At 44.5% G+C, this 20,478-nt stretch overlaps 2 protein-coding genes across 3 annotated transcripts in view; both read left to right on the top strand.

Moving 5' to 3' along the window:
• The window catches only part of nckap5l (NCK-associated protein 5-like), a 78,514-nt gene extending 64,290 nt beyond the window's left edge, over positions 1-14,224 (top strand). For both annotated transcript variants that reach the window (XM_076267301.1, XM_076267302.1), the window contains 6 exons: positions 2,392-5,570; positions 5,854-5,989; positions 6,251-6,329; positions 7,059-7,346; positions 7,879-8,027; positions 10,166-14,224. In XM_076267301.1, coding sequence (XP_076123416.1) covers positions 2,392-5,570; positions 5,854-5,989; positions 6,251-6,329; positions 7,059-7,346; positions 7,879-8,027; positions 10,166-10,420 — 4,086 coding nt within the window. In that variant the 3' untranslated portion in view covers positions 10,421-14,224. The remainder of the gene's footprint in view (positions 1-2,391; positions 5,571-5,853; positions 5,990-6,250; positions 6,330-7,058; positions 7,347-7,878; positions 8,028-10,165) is intronic.
• Positions 14,225-17,673: 3,449 nt separating this feature from the next.
• Positions 17,674-19,931, top strand: LOC143104867 (ly6/PLAUR domain-containing protein 1-like). Its single transcript, XM_076269200.1, has 2 exons — positions 17,674-17,828; positions 19,684-19,931. The coding sequence occupies exons 1-2, from the start codon at positions 17,705-17,707 to the stop codon at positions 19,929-19,931; spliced, it is 372 nt and encodes a 123-aa protein (XP_076125315.1). The 5' UTR covers positions 17,674-17,704.
• The last annotated feature ends 547 nt before the right edge of the window (positions 19,932-20,478 follow it).

Here is a 20,478-nt window from a genome sequence, read left to right as displayed (position 1 = left end):
TGGTGATCAGATCCACACGGTTGGTGTCTCTGTTGTTGCTGTTATTGCTTTCTCCCAGCACCCCTGCACCCCAACACACACACACACACACCACACACACACACACACACACACACACACACACACACACACACACACACACACACACACACACACACACACACACACACACACACACACACACACACACACACACACACACACACACACACACACACACACACACACACACACACACACACACACACACACACACACACACACTTGTTTTGTTCAGGTCTCCATTTCTCATTCCCATTCTCCACACACCGCTAGTCCCTTCCTATGTAATTCATGGGTATAAAATTGGCCTGTTGTTCAGTAGCCGTGGCTAAGTATCCCCCCTGGTCCATGGTGAGCACCTCTCCTCGTTGCTGTTTTCTCCCTCCTGTCCATTTTATATGACCGAGCTGTGAGCTGCACCATAGCCTGAAGAGGAAGCGCTCTCTCCTGCTGACAAATGTCCTATAGCATCGCGAGGAGGGGACATTCAGCCCAATCATTGTGGCCCTAAAGTCCACTGATTGCTTTCTCTGAGTGGATTGGGGAACAGAGATGTCAAATTGAATATAGATTTTTTTTCTTTCCCTCAAAACCCAGAAGACACTCCATCCGTCCTTCATCTCTGTGCCTCTCACCTCTGCTGTGCTGAGCAGAGTACCCTCCTCTCCCTTTCTGTCCTCTCATCTCCTAGTTTTGAAATGTATCTGAATACATAAAGCTGATTGTTTTTTCCTGTGCTATTTGTAGACCACATATTTGCAGGAAGAACTTTTAAATTGATGAAAGGGTATATTACTGTTAGATACTGGTAGAGTTAGTTTAATGGCCATAGCATTTGTTAGCCCAGTCCATAAACATGAGTACAAAATAAACTCTGAATAAGCTAAACATTTTAGAGGGTAAATCTAATGCGCCACAAAGAATGGATAATAAGATTGTGCCTTCATAAGCTTTTCTGCATAAACTTATGGACCCTTTCAAGAGAGTTCCATTATCAGCATCATAGTTGGCCCCACAAGACTTCCTTTTTAACATTCCATATGTTATCTTAATGCAGAGGAAGTAGATTGGGGCCCAAATAGAACGTTCAAGCATTGTTTTTGTTTTTATTGTTGAAAGGGTCTATAGCAAGTACACAACTGATTAAGCAGAAAAACCTCAGAAATACCTCCGTCTGCAGTTTCCCAATGTGACCCGTCTGGGACTGCATGTTGTAGTCAGCTGGGTGTTTCATCATTTCAAATGATCAATTTCATTATCTTCATGACATCTTTTATGATACTGGCCACTAGAAATGGATTTGTCATATTGACGTGCTGTTTCCTTGAGGGTATGGAGGGTGGTTGAGGTTGAGGTTAAGCATGGGTTGCTAAGCCACAGAGGCCCGGCATCATTGTTTTAACTGTCCCCTTTACTCCACCCTTTCCCTGCCATCTGTCTTAATTCAGTAATCCCCTGTGGGCTCACAAGCCAGCGATGGCTTTTTATTTAAGATATTGGCTTCTTTTAGCCTTGGAAGGTGGGAGGAGGGCGATGCGTGAGGGCCTGAGTATGTGTGTGCATGTGTGCATTTGTGTGTGTGTGTGTGTGTGTGTGTGTGTGTGTGTGTGTGTGTGTGTGTGTGTGTGTGTGTGTGTGTGTGTGTGTGTGTGTGTGTGTGTGTGTGTGTGTGTGTGTGTGTGTGTGTGTGTGTGTGTGTGTGCATTTGTGTATGTGTGTTTAACAAAATTAATTGCTTCTTTAATTAAAGATAAAGCCGCCTCCTCTGGATGGACCAGCCATGTGAAACCAAAGTAACTCACCACGGTTCACTCCTGTCCTCCCCACCCCCGCCCCTTTCATTTACTTCCTCATGTGTGGAGGAAGAGGTCACCCTCAAAATGACTCTGTATTAATCACCAGTGAGTCTGCTCGAGTGCTGGGCAGAGGATTAGTTATCTGCAAGCCTATGTGGAAGTCTTTATAATTATCGTTCTGACACCAGCGGTAGCCCTGCCTCCCGCAAAATGTTTGTCTCTCTGTCTGTCCACCTACCCAAGCCAGACAACCTGCCTGAACCTAAAACCTTAAAGTCACACAGCAGAAGTCTTTGTTAAGCTCTTTATAGCTAGGTCATTTCATGCACCATATTGTCAAATTACTTTTATTTGATTCACTTTATTATGTAACCATCCAATTATTTAAAGCTTTTCTTGACTACTGAGGAATGTCTATTGTCCACTGTCCTAAGAATCAGACTACAAGAACAGATTTCCTAACACAGAGATATATGGAAGGGCACAGTGCATGGTGTATGCTTTATATATCAATATAGGCTGCTAATATGTATGTCTTATGTAACTTGTACAGAACACTGGTGATCGCACACAGAATGGTACCCCAAGCCAAGCTCGAGGCCCAGCCACCTCCATGGACGCCCTGTCTCCATTTTTCAAGAAGAAAGCACACATCCTGGAAGTTCTCCGCAAGCTGGAGGAGTCCGACCCGCTGAAGTTCCACCCGTCATCCTGCCTGGGGTCCTACCACGACATGGGCCAGACGCTGTTTCCGGGAGACTTCCCGGGGACCTCTATCTCCCGCGCGCCTCACTGCAGACACTCCAGCTCGGACTCTGACATCCACGAGTATGCCAGCGGGGAGGGGGCGCTTCAAGATGACCGCGGCCGAGGACACGGGGGCTGCCCCTCCTGCCGGCTCCTCACTCAGAAAAGCAGCCTGGACAGCCTGCTCAAGGCCACGCCGGGACACAGCGGCTCTTTCGCTGCTGCTGCCGCCATCGCTCTGCCAGTTCGAGAGGAGGGCGTCGGCGGGCAGATGTGGGTGGACAGTCACCAGCAGGGGGCAGTGGCAGGCGCTCCCGATCCGCATGTTGGCATCCTCTCCCTGGAGAGCACAAGCCATCCCTACACGCACAGCACACGGACGGACTGCAGAGCAGCGAGCGGGTCTGAGACGGAGGCGTCTGACCGCAGCCAGGAGCCATTAGACAAGGCCAGGAGTCTGCTGCGTCACAAGGACAAAGCAGTGGAGAAGTTGTCGCTTCGGAAATCCTTGTCCAGAGGTTCCGACAGCGTCCTTCAAGGTGAGGATGGAAAGCATGCGGAGACGGCACTGTCTCAGAGCCCGGATCAAAGTCACGCCGACCCGGAGTGTTGCTACCTGGTGGTGGACAGTGATGCTACTGTGAAGGACGAGGAATGTGAGGACGGCGAGAAGGTCTGCAACGGGGTCTATTTCTCCTCCAACGAGACGTCTGTATCCAAGAAGGTGGCCGTGGACTCCTACTCCCCGGCTCCCGTGCCGGAGAAGAACGGCTCGGCCTCCTCGCAGCCGCAGCAGCAATCCTCTGGGAAAAGCAAATTTGCACTCAGCCCCACCTCCCCGCCCTCATGCCTTAGCGAGGCCAAGCCCTCCCCGATCGCCTCCCCGTCGCGGCTGCTCAAGTTCCTCAAGATCCCCGCGATCGGGGAGCGACCTCAGACTGCTCAAGCCTTACGCCTCAGTCCTCAGCTCACTCGGAGCTCCAAGATTCCCTGCCGGAACAACAACTACGAGGTGTACCACTCGCCCGTGATGCCCCGCAAAGCCACCACCACGGAGAGGGAGAAGGTGTCCTCGTCGACGTCCTCTCCCAAAACAGACACTTACCCTGGCACGCACTCTGCGCCTACATCACCCCCAAAGCCGGACGACAACCTCTGTTCCCCTGTCCCTGTGAAGGAGGTAAGCTACAGCAGCCACTCGGCGCCCAAACCTAACCGAACCTCTAAAGGGGCACCCATTCCTTCATCCCAGTCCCAGAGGAACTCACAGAAGGTACCCCACTATGAGAATGTGTCCGAGCTTGCTGCATCGAATGGTTTGCCACAGTTCATCCCCTACTCTGAAGTAGACGGAGGCACCCCAGAGAAACAACAGAGGAACACGTGCGACGACAAGTTGCTCAGTCCTCCCTCCAAGACTTCGGATTCATCCCCAGCCACGGGTGACTCGCCCTCGGACTCCTCAGACGAGGAGGAGACTGACACGGAGAGTCCCGTGTGGCACAAACCCCACCAACACTTCAGCCTGCCATCCTCCTCGTCGTCAGCCTCCAGCAAGGCCCAGCGAGTGTCCACTTACTCCAGCATGAAGGACCGGCCACAGGAGAGAATAGCACCCGAAGCTGTTCAGCCACAGACCGTTGAGGCTGTCCAGTCGGCTCAGCCAACGACGGGCTCCAGGAAAGGAGACCAGCCCCCATCACTGCCCAAAAGGACCGTCTCCGCCAAACCCCCGAACGAGACCAGCCATCACCCTTTCAAAGAGCGCCTGGCTGCTCTCGGCAAGCTGAAGAGCAACGAGGATCTGCACCAGCCCTTGGATAAGAAAGAAGCACAGTGTATTGTGGTTAGAACACCTGCGTCTTCTGCCCCTGGCAATAATGAGCGAAGTAAAACCGCAGAGCGACAAGGCGACCGCAGCGTGGTTGAACATAGGCACACAAAGTATACTGATTCTTTGGATGGAAAACCTTACCCCAAGACTAGCTTAGCAGGCTACACCAAGTATCCTAGTACATGTCATGAAGTAAGCCCTAAGTCAGCAGTAGCTACAGGATCTGCCAGTAAAGGAGAATTGGAGACTTTCTCTCCAAGGGTTTATGTTGCCAAATCCGAAGGCCCAAAGATAAAAATGGGAATGTCATCGTCAACCGACCCCCCCGTTGTGATGCGTAGCTATGGAAAATGCCAAGTTCCACCAAACCACCACAGCAAGACTTCCCCAAGTCCCCAGAATAGTCCCACCAAGGTCCCGTCCAAGTCGCCCTCGAAAGCTGGCCAGGCGTCCTCCTACCCCCGAGGCATGAAGCCTGCTCATGACGACCGTGGCCAGGCTCAGAAGCACCCTGCGCGGCCAGAGGACAAGTCCAAGCTCACCGCCAGCAAGAAGAAGTTTGTACACGCTGAGAGCTTCCCCCCTCCTCCTCCTCCCAGACCTCCGGTCGAAACATCTGCCAGCACGCAGTCGCTGGAGGAGAAGAAGCCTCTGGTAGCCTCCGGCCCACAGTCAGCCATCGAGCAGAAGGTGATGCGAGGGATCGAGGAGAACATGCTGAAGCTCCAGGAGCAGGACCGCACCCAAGCTGTGGAGACCAAGCAGAAGACCTCCAACGGCATCGCCAGCTGGTTCGGCCTGAAGAAGAGCAAGCTGCCGGCCCTCAGCCGCAAGCCCGAGATGTCCAAACTCAGGCTCAACATGTCGTCGTCCTCTTCGTCCTTTGCCTCCTCCGCAGCCAACTCAAAAGCTGGCCCAAGGAAGGTGGTGGAGAGCCTGAACATCTCGAAGCTGATGGAAAAAGCAGAAGATCTCAGGAAAGCCCTTGAGGAGGAGAGGGCCTACGTGAATGGAGTGGGCGTTGGAATGCCCCTCGATCGCACTGGCAGGGGACATTCATGTGAGGTGGTGATGGACCCAGCACAGGGACAGCTCGCCCTCATGTACCGTGGAGTGACTGCTGATAACTTCATGCAGCAATTGTTAAACAGGTGAGTGGGAGTTTATATAGGATGATTCACCAGGGCTTTAGTGCTCCTGACCATGAGATGGAAAGAGAAGCAGCATTCTTTTTTTTTTCTTTGCATCATGAATAAAATCTAAATTTCTAATTCAAAATTGCTTCATTAGCATGACACAGTGTTGCCACGGCTAGTATTTCAAAAGGTTTCTGTTTCCCTGCAAAGTACATTTGTGACCATTGTTTGTGAAATAAAGGTATTGCATTGTTCCAGGTTGTGAGAGAAAATAGAATTAACATGATTCTGTCAACAGGGTGGACGACAAAGGAGCCCCCAGCTTTGGCATGGCTCACAGACGCCTCTCCTTTGACTCCAAAAGATCCCAACCCACATTCCTCCACCAGAGGAATGGCATGAGCCACACAAAGAGTCGGGATGAGATGGACAAGGTAAGGCCACTCTCGGTGTTAATTAACAATTAATAATGATTTAAATAATGAATAGATTAATGAATGCATGAATTGATTAATCATTTGTAATGTCATTTGTTAATGTTACATTTTTAGTCCCTATAGTCACAACACTCTATTTCTGTTCTTGTCACATTAATGACCATGATGATGATTAATGCATTTCTATATAATTAGTTGTCTGAAATGGTGTGAATTGTCTCTGAAATATGTTTGTTTCTTTGTTTACTCTTGGTTAAGGGGCCAGACATGGTAGGTCGTGATGAGGTCATATCTGACGAGAACCTGGCAGAATCCATGAGCTCCCAACACTTCACAGGTATCACGCTTCATTGACCACTAAATCTCCTCAACACACCCAAATAAAGTGGCCCTGACAGGCTCTCCTGGCTAGCTACACTGCTGCATCCATGGCTCATAACCTTGTGGCCCTCGGCAAAGAACACATCAGGGCCACCATCTCTTGTAAAGTTTTGACATGAATTGTAATTACGTCGGTATGGGATTGATCTCACCCCTCCAGCTCTGTAGCTCTCCCTGAAAAAGTGAATGAGGCCATACTCTGGTGATTGTTGGCTCCACATTAATTTTTACCTAGGGGGACGTTTCACCTAATTCCTTCCTGGACCCGCTCCCCATTGAATATATGGAAGTTGTCTGGTTGTTTAATAAATTGAATGTAACTCCTTAAAGCCCCAGTATGCTCAGACAGCTTACACAAGGACTACGTTGTGACTAAAAATACAGATTATTCATGAATGTATCTCTCTAAGAAAGGCTTAGGTTTAATACAGGTTGTTGAATGAGATTGAAATAGGGCTTGTCATTTTCAGATTTCTTCATTCTCAAAATCACTGCAGCTTAAAAATGTATATCCCCATATGAAAAACATGTCTGTGAATTCATTTATTTGGTTCCAGTTTTGGAAGCAGTTTCTTAAACTTTCATAATTTAAAGTTTACAGCTCCTCTTATCTTGAACAATGCAATTATATCGTTTGTCGATGCCACAGTTAACATTCTCTTATAATTTGCCATATCGCTAACAGGTTCTGGAGCCTCCATGCGTACACTGGACAGTGGCATTGGGACATTCCCTCTGCCCGACTATGCCAGCAGTGCCGCAGGCAAAAGCATCCCCAAGACAAAGCCCCACGGGGAGCAGGGGTTTTCCGCTTCCCAAGGGAAACACGGACCCCTAATGAAGGTTCCACGAAAGGCGCGCACTCTGGAGAGAGAGCTGTCGTCCCTGGAGGAGGTGAACCCATCTGCGCTGTATGGCGGAGGCCTCGAGGGGAAAGGGCCCAGCATGCATCTCTCCAGCACCATCCATGAAGGCAAGCTTTGATGGAGAACTGTCATCCCTGTGCTCTGTCCTGGAATAACCCTAGGCTCATTTCATAAGATATGTCATAGCCATAGAAAGAAAGAAGGATTGCACTCAGTGCTATCATTTCACCTGTCCAGATAGTCAAACGTCCAAATACCGAGCTGTAATATGCTTTTCAGCCTTTCAGCTTATCAAAATGTTTCATTTCCCATTTATTCACTTGCCAGATACTAGATTGGTCCACTCATCCAAACATTTACCTGATGTAATGTACAATGTATTCCATATTTTCTCTTTGGGATTGAACCAGAACACCTTCTATAAAATGAAAGAGTCCTACTGCTGCAGCACTGAATGCCAAATCCACTTTCATTCCCCTGCATTGTTACTCTGTCAGAATCATAATTAAACAGTGAAACAGCTTTTGTCCTAATTATCTCACACTACCTTAGAAATTACTGTATTTAAAATGAGTCATAGTCAGCCCCCAACAACAGACTGGCCAGTATGACTGTGATGACTGTTGCTTCATTTTGTAGACATTGATGCCTATGGGGCCCATATGCAACCCCCGCCATCTAAGAACTGGACCTTCCCCAACCTGAAGGGATCAGCGGGTCCTGCAGACGTCTACATCGGTGTCCAAGGAGATCTGGAGCCATCTGGGCAAGGAACGCCATCCAGAAGGGTAAGTCATCATCCCACTTTACAGTTAGTCAGTTCATTGACGCTTTCATCTGGTGACTAAAATCACAGTGAGTACAGATTGCTTCTTAGTGCTCGTAATCCTTTGGAACCGAATTCAGCGCTTTGATGTTGCCAGCCATTTCAGCTGAAAGTTGACTCATACGTTCACCCTCCACAATACGTGAATGTGACAGTTCTATAGGCCTCAGTGTGCCCTACAAAGGCTGTAAGCACTCTATATTTTCAGTACTCACAGTTAAATCTCTACAATCATTACAAGGCATAAGGGCAGACATACTGTCTACTTACCACCTAGTACAACTTACCACTTACCACTGACTAGTCACTGACCACTGACTTAAGGCCTAAGTACCCTCCAGCAGACAAGGCATTGCGTAATAAGGACATGGACATGCTCATTAGTGTTTCCAAAGTTTACTTGTGGTTGTTTTTGTGAGATGCTTTGGATAAAAGTGTCTAAATGAATATATGTAAATGTAAATGTTGGTTGTTGTCTCTTGGGGCACACACAAATCACCCAGTCACAGTCTTTGAAATGATAGCTCTTCATCCGGTGAATCTACAACAAACATACTAAGGAAAATGCACAATGCACTTGAATTTGTTTGGCATGAAAGCATCTGCTAGAAAAATAAATTGCATAAATATTCTGTTTTCTCTCGACTCCAAGCCAGTGCTTGTAAACACACATGCACATGTGCAGTCAATGTGCACAAGTCTGTTTGGTCACGTATTTGTGGACACCGTTAGCAGACCGAGCCTGCACAGGTAATCAGTAATCGGGGCTAGATGTCAGGGGTTTTCACTGTTCTTCTGTCTTGAGACGGGTGGTGCACTTGTCATGTTCTTTCGTTCACTGTATATATCTGTACATTCCGTAACGAAAGGCCTTTTTGACATACATCATTAACAAAAGGCCTGAAGTGAAAGGGCACGTCACTTCTTGATCATCTTTTGATTTAAATTGCCCTCTGACACTCTGGAAGGATGGCAAGGATGAATCATTTTTCAGTCAGATATTGTGTGGGAGGTTGGGAATAAAACTGAAATATGCGTGGCTGCTTCACTAAATGACTTCATCTTGCTTCATCCATGAACACAAAAAAGGGTTATTTTGTGAATACGAGAGGAGGAATCTGACCCATTCACCCACACCTGTGAAACGCATGCACGTACACACAGACACCCACAAACCACATACATAAACACATGCAATTCCTCAGATGTGTTCTGCACAAACTAGTCACAGCCTGAGCCCACGAGGAGGAGATATTCTGAGATGTGTATTCATCCACAGACTAGCACATCCAATGAAGTCATTAGCATGCACCATTCACATTGTGTCTGCGTGGTAGCAGCCCTCTCCTAGAGCATCACTTATCACTTCTCATGTCACACCTTTTACTGGATGGTGCAGTCACACCTGTGACTAAGCGAGCAGAAGATGGGAAAATGCAAGTGGGAGAAGGAGAGAGAAAAGAGTGAGAGAGTGAGAGACAGAGAGAGAGAGAGAGAGAGAGAGAGAATATGTAGCTAGAGATGACACTCATTGCCAAGAACTTTCTGACAAGCCAGAACAGGTGTTGCCATGGAAATTATTCAAAAAAAGTGCTGTATCTATTGACTACGCTTCCAGCTCTCCTCTCTCTCCTCCCCTTCCCTGACTTTTTGTTTCTGAACTTGATAGAACATAAAGGAGGGACTAAGGAGAATGGAGGTGTTTGTTCAAGGTCAATGTCTCTTTTATGTCCTGTCATGCTTTAAAGGTCTTTCTTTCAGACATGATATAAAGCACTTACCCCAATTGTGAAACTACCCATAAACTGGCAATTTCTGAAGGAAGTGTGAATCTTCCAAATATGACTACATTTTTTAAATATAAATTACTAGTATCTGCCGTATTTCTGGCAGTAATTCTAATTTCTGGCAGTATTTCTAATTATTGGACCTTTGACCAGGTCTGTAGACCCACACGCAAATGTACTTTTAAATTGACTGTGCATATATGAGTAGACATACTGTACATGTACAGTATAGAAACATACACCATGCATGTATATTACTGTATTAAAGTAGTATGTATTAGCCAGTGTATGATGTGTCTGTGTGTTGTTCCAGAAACAGGCCGTGCCTCAGGGACCCAGAGAGGTGGATCCCAGCAGTCTCCCATTGGCCCCCCAGATGGGGCTGAGCCGGAGGGGGAAGAGCCGTATCCCGGGGGGGCCGGAGGTGAGCAAGGAGGGTGGACTGGAGCTGGTCAAGGAGCGACCGGACGACATCCTTTCCCCGAGCCGGCCGCAGGCCCTGGAGACGCCGGAGTCCCTGAGTGACTCGCTCTACGACAGCCTCTCGTCCTGTGGCAGCCAAGGCTAAGAGCTCATGCCACTCCCCACCCCTCATCCACCACGCTCTCTCCTGGGGCTGCCTTACTAGGCTGTTGAGAGCTGTGAGAGTTGGAGGGGGGAGAGATGGAGGTCATGACTGGTCCCCGTTCAGCTGTTGTGTGGCAAACTTCCTTGGGATTCTAGAGATGAATGAATGACTGAATGAACAGAGAGCAAGGGTCTTAATTAATAGCAATTAATAGGCCCTGCCATGGATCAATTTGGACAGCATTTCACTTGTAAGGCTGGGACATACTTTCATCAGTAAACTCTCACTGGGCTCAGTGTTCACTAGGGTCAAAGGTCAAAGTTCATCTCACTAAAATTTTGTGTCTGAGCTTTCATATAGTTTCATGCATGGTTGACCAGTCCCAGCCAAGTTCTGCATCTTGTAGTAATCCACAGTGTTCACTCTGCCATAATGTGCATGGCATTCAGCAGGTTGTCAGTGAGCTTGTTCGCTTTCACCAGAACTTGTGCCCTTTTCGTTAGCACTCTACATAAGTCAAGCGCAAGTCATCTCCACATGAGCTATGTCCCAGCCTTGCGATTACAAGTGGAAAACATGAGGGGATGGACTGATTCCAGTTCAGCTCACGTATCTCTCTGAGGGGAACGGGGCTGGAGAGGAGGTGGAGGAGGCGTTGTGGAGTGAGTAGTCTAGTTTATCTGTGATGTCAACTCATGCCCTCTGAGGTGACTGTGGGTGGATGGGTGAGTGCCCCCTCTCCCCCTCCAATGGCCCACAACACAACACCACTGTGTGTGGGTGGTCTGTGACATAACCCACTCTCTGCCCACACACACACACACACACACACACACACAAGCCTACTCTCTTCCCGCACACACACACACACACACACACACAAGTCCACTCTCTGCTGGACTGAGCTAATGTTGACGCTGACACTGAAACTCAAAAGAAAAGACGGAGCACTCCCGCTGAAGAGCGCGACCCGAAAACGCTCACTCCTCAGGTGGCCAGATGGACAGAAATACACACACACACACACACACCCACACACACACACACACACACACACATGACCTTCAACTCACCCTAGCTTATATAAGCACCACAAACAGCAACACACCTACACATGCAAGCACACACAAACAAACAAATATACATGCATAGACGATACTCAAACGGACAGGATGCCATAGCTGCAGAAAAAACACCTTCCACAGCTGTGGGAAGCATCACTTACATAATAGACAGCCTTGGTCCTTGTCATCTTGTTCCTATAATGATCAACTGTGTGTGAGTCTACCACAAAGCTGTGTAGTGTTATGTTTAGTCGTAAGAAATTTGACTGCCAACAATTAAAAAAGCTAAAATTTGTGCTCACACGCTTTTCAAAAACAAATCAAGTCTTTTAACGTTTTATGACCTGTCACTCAGTTACTTTAGTATCTTGGCATTTAACATTCTCCTCGGTGATCAAATGCATGAGACTGTAACAAGTGCCGAGCGCTGGACCCAAACTGTGAAGAATAGGATCTATTGGAAACTGATCACGACCAATCAAAGACTAAACTTAAATTCCTAATCATGAACATTTTAGATCTAAGAAGCACTAAAGTTGTTCTGTCTGGAATGACTCGTCCTACCATAAGACATGTGGCTGTATACTAAGACTTACTAATTAATGCCAAAAAGGCTCCCAGCAGACCTGGATACCAGTAAGAGCAGCAAACCTATTGGCCAGGACAGTGAGCTTTCGATCTACTCTTTGATCTAATGCTCACTGGAGGTGCCAATTCCAGCAAACATGTACCGTAAGCACAAAAGCAACGAGGGTCTATATAGCAATGCTCAACACATTGATTCAACCCTAAAGGAAACGTTGGACACTTCAGTGTCTGTTTGGAATGAAGGCATTTAGACATTTCTGTAGCTTGGCATTGTGCGGAAAACTAGCAAAGCCCAAAATAAAAATATATCCAAGAAATGTTCTCACCAGAAGACTATGGATAGTTTTTAGGTTATGTATCTAGTCATCAATAATCAAATATGAGCACAGGGATTGTAAATGTGTTTCTAAGATATCATACGACCTATGAAATGACAGCTTGCGGTAAAAGCTGCATTCATGGACAAAACACTGATTAGCAATATTGGTGTTTGTATAGATGAATAGTGATTTTGATGTACAGTTTAAGCAAAGAAAAAAGTCATTTGTGGGCTTTGTCAAAGAGGCAGGCATTCAAGCACCACAGACGTAACTGAGATGAGCCACAAAGATCTTTATGATAGTCCCTGTGACGCATAAGGACTTCGCTAGTACTTGTAACCCCTGAGTAAAATCTGTGATTTTTCCTCTTCTGAAAAATATGAGCAGATATACTAAACTACCACATCCACGTGCTTCCAGTGGCTTTTCGTCTCATTAACTGTTATGTGAAAAGTTTTGATATCCGCGCACAGCAGAGACAGGGGTCTGTACAGTTTTGCCTACTTGTTCACTAGGATCCCTTGTCTGTCCGCCCCTTGTTCCCTTGATATGAAGAGGACTGTAATGATACAGTAGGACAAATCCAGAGGTGACTGTTATTAGATCCTTCTCAAGAAAAGTTTCCTTTTATCCACTCTGTGGCTTCACTATTCCTTTTTCCACATGGATTGTCTTCCAAGACAGCCTCTGCCGATCTCCATACGTTCAGCTCATCTAGAAGTGTTAAATGGAGGGCACGAGGTGTTACACTCCAGAATCATCCAAACTAATTTGATCAGCTGTGGTATATAGACCCCACATGACAAAAATGTTCATTTTCATATGTGTCCGGAATGAAAGTAACATAGACAGTGGTAGCATTTCATTCCATTTTAGAACATCTCTAACCACTTTGTCTAGAAACACCTCCTGTCTCTGCATAATGTTTGTAAAAATGAACAGGGTGGCAAAAACCAGGAGGGGGCAAAAGGCCCAATATACAGCCCTGTGGTCAAAGCATTAATCTCAGGGGGGCAGTTGTCCCAGAGAGCCCCCTAATTCCTTATCAACTCATCATTAAGATCTCTTTCAGCTTTCTTGGACTGCTCCTCGTTTTGTCTTCATAAACTGCTTGTAACCTTTAGAATCTGTGTGTAGCCACTTCCAGCCTCTCTGATGCCATAAATGTGTTCCCCCGAGCTTTCATAACCTGTCCTTAGACTTGCTAAAGCTGTCTTTTAGGCCTCACCATCTTCTTCTTCGTCCATTCATGTAGCCTTTGTTTTTTAATAGAGTGAGAGGTGTCTTTGCAATACCATGTCACCATGATAGCACTGACCTGGACTATGCGGTATATCATATGTTTGCCATACCTTCCTTTTCATTTTGTTTCCTTTTTGGACTTGTGAGTCAGATCACAATGATATGGGGTGGTTGCAGCTTTTTATATTTATTTACTTTATTTATTTTTTTGCAGAATTATACTAGCATAAAACTGTTTTATTGTTGTCATTGTTGTTGTCGTTCCTGTTATTGTTAATGGTGTTGCTGTTATAAGCATTTTTATTCTTACTGATATTTTTTTACGCTTTGATTTCTAATGCTTCATTCTGTTGAAGTTTTTTTTCCTAGCAAGGTTTGTCTTCTTTGTGTATGAATCTGACCAGAATATTCTCATTTGGATTTATTTTGTCTTGTAAATAGTATTCCAAGGTGCTATGTACATAGCATTTCCACCAGAAATCAAATGAAGCCATAAACAGCAATGTATTTTAAGGCAGTGAAATCATGAAGATAAAAAATGTTAATTTATGGCTCAATTGAAAACCCAAGAAATAAACCCTTTCTCTCAAGTTCATGTGTCCCTTTGATTATACATTTATTTTAAAAGAAAAGTTTCTGTCATAGCCATGGTAACTATCAAAATGAACATGAACCATAAGATGCATTTGAATTTAATTAAGGAAGCTGATTCAACATTTTCTTTTTATTTCTTCAGTGTCAAGAATAATGACTAATAAAATGCCATGATAAAATGTCTCACCATGGTACAAAACTATCACACATTCTTTTGAAGTAAGCTTCTCTGACTCTCTCTGGATATGCCACAGACTAGAGTCCTTTTTCAGAAGATTAGTAGGGACATTCATTACATTTTGAATGCTATAACCTTGCACTGTATGTGCTTGCTATTGTGTAAGTGCTACATGTGTGTAGAGGCGTGTGGTTTGAATATAGCCTCTGACATTTCCTCTGACATTCACTGGCATTGCCTCTGTCAAGAGCCCTATCTCTATTGTCTTAGCTCTCTCTAAACGTGTCCTCCTTCATCTCAAATGACAGATTTCTATGTGCCAGGTCCATTATGGTTTCACACCTACATCAGCTTGTGCTCACCACGCCAAGCACATCTCATACAATATGGACTGTCCTTGTTGCTTTTGTGATGAAGAACAAATGAATTCATCTCAAATTCGAAAGAGAATATTTCACTTTTTGCAGCATTTGGGTTAGAGGAGCCTTTGTGGTACATGACTTAAAAAAATTATTTGCATTTTGTCAAATTATGAGTAAACTAAGAAGGAGTGTCTAATAAAAAAAATATTCATTAGATTCCTGCAGGATGTTGATGGATAAAAACAGTCCACTAACACTGCCAAATCTACTCTGTGAATGTTATGCCTAACCTTACCTAAACCTAAACACTAAGGATAAATCAAATCCTTTTGGAAATATTAGGCTGATAAAGTGTTAACAGATGACTCCTTATCTGGTTATGATAAGCCATTATGATGAAATGGAATCCAATTCATATTAGTTAACGAGGCAATTTTGAATTTTGATTTTGAACTTAAGGCCCACATATATGCAACTCTCTGCAATGTTTCAAAACAGTGTCTGTAAGGGTAATGATGCTGATCAAACACATTTTCAGTTGTGACTGAGAGGAAAATAATTACAACGCGCATTACTGCTTCACGGCTGTAGAGCGTGAAGATAGCGATTGAGTGTGTCTACGCACAGCTACAGTGTGCATCATGAACTGCGAGGGCATAGCCACGTACAAGTTTACACGGTGTTCTCTGGAGAGCAAATTTGTCTGCTGACAGATGTTCTTCTGTGCCTCGATGGTCATGACTTAAAATCTAAACGTCTTTTTTTTTTACCTTTTTGACTGATAACAAACCAGTGAGAACGGGATATTATTGGATGGAGTTGGTCGAAAATGCGATCGTTTGTTCTCCTCGCCTGTTTGTGTGGATGCGTCTTGAGCTCAGGTAAAGGCACATTTTTTTTTCTAAAAGTCAATGGTATCTGTCTTTTTCCCCCTAAATGTTGGTTTTGATTTTGTTCATAAAAAGCGAGTAATGGACAGAATAACTCTCTTGTGTTTTGGACATCTAGTACTGCCTTTATGTCTTTTCTTGTACAAGACTGCGCAATTAAGCAGATGATTAATATAGTTTTGATTGCTATTTTATCGGTTGGTTGATTTAAATCAATGAGCAATCAATGTTGATTTGAAGTCAACACGCACACAAATCTGTACTATTCAATTCATTTTAGGCTATTCGATCTTTGTTCAACTCCTCAAAAGAGATGTTTCAATGGGCATGCTTTTATGCACCGCCTTCCACATTCGTAAACACATATTCTATACTATTGATTCAGCAGGCATCAGTTCAGGTAATACTGTAAGTACTTTGTAGCTATGTTGTCTAAATTAAGTAATGTTATGAATTCTATTCGCCTCTAAAAGGAACACGTCAGTCGGAACACTCACTATAACAGCAGGCAAGAGCAGGGCGTAAAGTGTTTTTTAACACCTTACAACTACAGACATACTGTTTGACTGTTCAACAGACTTTCTAAATAAATTAGAATCAGCGCTGCGCGGTCACATCCTAAACATTTATTTAAAATCAATATGGTAAAATTGTCTAGTTGTTTATTAAACAGACATCTCTCTATCCACGGAGGTTTCTGCACACTGCCTTGGAACCAGATCGAAAAGTTAAAGGACAGAGATCGATGCCACTGAATCAGAGAGAGGTGGCATTTCTGATCAATGACAAGCGGTCTGGTGAATCCCAAACATCCACTGAGCATATTCGATGTCAACATGTGCGGCAGATTCACTGATAACCAATTTAGTGATTAGGCTGCACTGCAGCTATAGAAAAAAGATGCTTTTTCAAAGCGGTCCTCTATGGATGCTGTCTTGGTCGCTATAATGCGTCGTGTCTTACGCCCCCTCAGTCGGTGAGGCATCAGATATTTTTATTCTGCTGATGAGCAATTCTATGGATGCAGACTATAACAAAACCCTGACGATGAATGGACCACAAGAGTCAGACCAAATCTAGCTGTGCAGTCATGACCCCCGCACTCACGCACGCACGCACACACGCTCACACACACACACACAGAGAGAGAGAGAGAGAGAGAGAGAGAGAGAGCGAGAGAGTTACCCAATCATCTATGGTCCATAGGCTGTAGTAAAATAGTGTGGTGCATATCATATTTAGGAGGTTTTAATAATCAATGTAATGCTCAATAAATACCTCTAGATTAGATTTAGTTACCCTGAGTTGTTTTACCCTACTGCACTGTAGCTACCCTGCTTTAAAACGTATACTCTAAATGGTATGTGCTTGTGTTGATGTTAAAAAAGTGCTAACAATCTACACTACAGCTACCCTGGCTGCAAATAAATTTGCTACCGTTAGGGTTCGTCTAGATTTCTAGGCTACACTACAGCCTACTGATAACACAAAGGAAACTGTTCCCTCTAATGGACAGTTTACATTCAATTCCAAATATTAAGAGCAAGTGAAGTAGATTTTGTTTGCTTGCATTCATCAGCTGAATATATGACTTTAGAGATCATTTGCTTGACTTGTCAAAGCATGGAAAACACATAAAACATTGTTATGTATGTATTTAATTTATTAGCCTATATTTTCCCAGTATAAGAAGTCATCAGCATTTTTGATGAAGGGTTCTTTGGGAAAGTCTATATTTGATCAATTTGACTACTGGAAATCACCTGTATAAGTGTCCATGGGTCGTTGGTGTTGAGGAACTCAAGGTTTTAGTTTGGACTTTTCAACTTTTTTTCATATAGATCATGGAGCATTTTCAATACCAAGAAAAAAAGTCCAAACTAAAACCTTGAGTTCTTCAACATCAACGACCCAACAAGCTCTTTGTCTAGTGTGTGTGTGTGTGTGTGTGTGTTTGGCCGAGAGTAACACCAACCTTTCGGGTGCTGTGTGGAAGGCGTCCCAGTGTGTGAGCGTTGTGTGTGTGTCTCAGTCTGGCCAATACAGATGCAATGCTACCATTGTGAGGAGAGTCTGCTGGACAACGACTGCTCCTCACCAAAGTTCATCGTCAACTGCACGGCCAACATCCAAAATTCCTGTCAGAAGGAGGTGATCCACAGCCAGGATGGTAGGCTCCGGAACAGACATGTGCATGTGTACTCAGCCCACACAAATCTGATAACTTCCCTGTAGGATAACATGAAAACAGCAAAAAGAAATAGAGCATCTGTGCCCTGACCAAAGATCAATTAGAACCTGGCAGTAGAGTGAATAAACTTGTCTGCTGTTCTTGATGATATTGTAGGCAGGGCATAGCAATGGGAGAAACGCTGAAAAGGAGCCAAGAAATGGAACAGGGGCTCAGCAAAATGGCAGGGAGTGTACATTTTATGGTTGAGGTTTTTAAGATTGCTTGCTTCATCCCTGTCTGTCAGTTAGTTATGAACATGAAGGTTATTTATCGCGTCCCAATTAAATTTTTCTGAAAAGAAATAAATTGAGATGTGAAGTAGGGATCAACGGAGCTATTGTGTTGTGTAACCCACTTCAAAATTAAAATCTCTTTGATAACACTTACAAACACCTTAGAAGGTTTTCAAATAAAGGTTTAGAATGTCTTAAGGGAAAGCCAATAATGGATTGAACTCATTAATTGTCATTCCCTAAAGGGTTGTTGGCGATGTGATGCAGTCTTTCACACCAACTTGCTGCCAATAGTAGCATCTTGTAACACTTCCAAGTAAAACTTTGTCAGGTTATAGATGCTTGAGATCAAAGTTAGCATTGTTTCATTGTGTGTCTACAAAGACCACCATTTTGGCATTATTTGTAAAACATTGTCCCCTCCTTCTTTGCTTGAATTATCTCTGGCAACACCTTTTAACACCTCCATGAGAGAGAGACAGATGTGGAGTGAGTTCAGGAAATTACCTCAGGTCAGAATCCAACCTGACTCCCAGTATCACTTCCATGTTAAATCAGGCCTAAACCATTTACCATGTTTACGAAACAGTTACAAGTTAAAACCTGTTACGAGACAGTGTACCGCCCAAACCTACATAACCTTGTTTGTCTTTACTACCTTCTAGCTGCAGTGTATATCCTTAGCAATAAGTAGATGCAGCATATTGGGTCTTGAGATATCCACAAGAATCCATAGAAATAGAATATTCATTTTGTTTTATCCAATTTAACTTGTGCAGATGTGTACAGTAGTCCATCTTATACACACCCATTAGACCGACAAAGAAATGCAAAAGACTTATGTGTAATTATTCCATATTTTCTGTAGTCATTCTATATCAGAACCCCTGACATCAAAATACCAATAATAAAACTTCAGAGTGTTACCTTTCATTTGAGACCATGATTATTCTTCTACATCAAGGGGTTCATATACAGTAAGCCTTTTATTGTCAGCATGCATTTTGGGTAACCAAAAGTCCTATGGGGAGTCTCCATATTTTTTTTTTGCAAAACGCATGAACCTTCCTTTACAAATAATCGTGTAAGCTACTCATCTTTTCTTCTATATTGATTTAATTTTACATTTAATTTTACACACAGCTTCACAAGACCTGGTGCTAGGGCTCAGTTGTGTTTGAAGTGACTTGTGACTTTTAGAGGGCTGAAATGTGGTTAGTTCAAAGATGTTTGTAACCCGGTAGAAAGAAAAAACAATATTCTAGCCTCTGTAACTCTGTGCCAGTACATCACACATTAATTCTGATTGTTTCCTAAGGAACTACAGGGTCTAAGTTTTCTACAGAGGTCAGGCATTTGATGGTAGGCTAAAATAGGTGGGAACAGTGCCCTCTGAACTAGGCATAATGCAATGTCAGGGGGAAAAGCCTAGAAATGGCCCACCCCAGATGAAGTTAAAACTGTGTTTTGTGCTTGAAATCAAAGTTCACATTGTTTCATTGTTGTCATGTAACACAATGTTGTCCCCTTCTTCCCTGATTGCTGTCTCTCTCTGGCAGGAGTGGTCACCTACCGTAAGCAGTGTGCGTCCTACAGCACGTGTCTGATCACCTCTGCTGGGTATCAGTCCTTCTGCAGCCCGGGGCGCCGGGGTTCCATCTGCATCACCTGCTGCAACACGCCGCTGTGTAATGGCCCGCAGCCCCCCCGCTACAACCCCGCGCCACGCCACGGGCCGCCCGCTCCCAGCGTCCTGCTGCCGCTGGCCACCGCCATGGCCGCACTGCCCCCCCTCTTCCTACTGTGAGGCCAACTGGCCGACTGCAAAGCCACGGCTACACTAGCTTTCTCTGTGCTTGTCAAGAAAAGGCAGACGAAAGAAAACCACACACATGCTCTCTATCTCACACACACACACACACACACACACACAACAAAAAATTCTGTTCCTGTTCTGAAATGTCTTTTGAAACTCCTATGTTGTCTTATCAGATCAAGCTTTTTGGAAGCCAGTCCTGTGGGAAACTAACAGAGATTTGACAGAATCTGTTTTGTGGGAAACATTTTGACACCATTGGAGTTTTGGGGGGATGGGGAAAATGCAACCCACTGGAAGCCATTTTCACACTGTAGCTTACTTTGTCTCAAGACTACACCATGGCGGCAAAGACATGCTTTTCACTTTTCCAGCACTTGTTTGAATGGCCAGGGACAAAAAAACAGTACATTCTATAAGTTTCTCACTCACTCATTCATTCACACTAAATGTGTCAGTAGCCTCTACTTCAGGATGTATGTTCCCTCGTTATGCTCTGTATACATCACTTAAAGTAACACCAAAGAGTTTTGTGTAT

This window comes from Alosa pseudoharengus, unplaced genomic scaffold, assembly GCF_046254945.1.
Source record: "Alosa pseudoharengus isolate Yale_2024_CS ecotype anadromous, Long Island Sound unplaced genomic scaffold, YU_APseudo_1.1 YU_APseudo_1.1_scf_5, whole genome shotgun sequence".
NCBI lineage: Eukaryota > Metazoa > Chordata > Actinopteri > Clupeiformes > Clupeidae > Alosa > Alosa pseudoharengus.
This window is presented reverse-complemented; position numbering and strand designations above follow the sequence as displayed.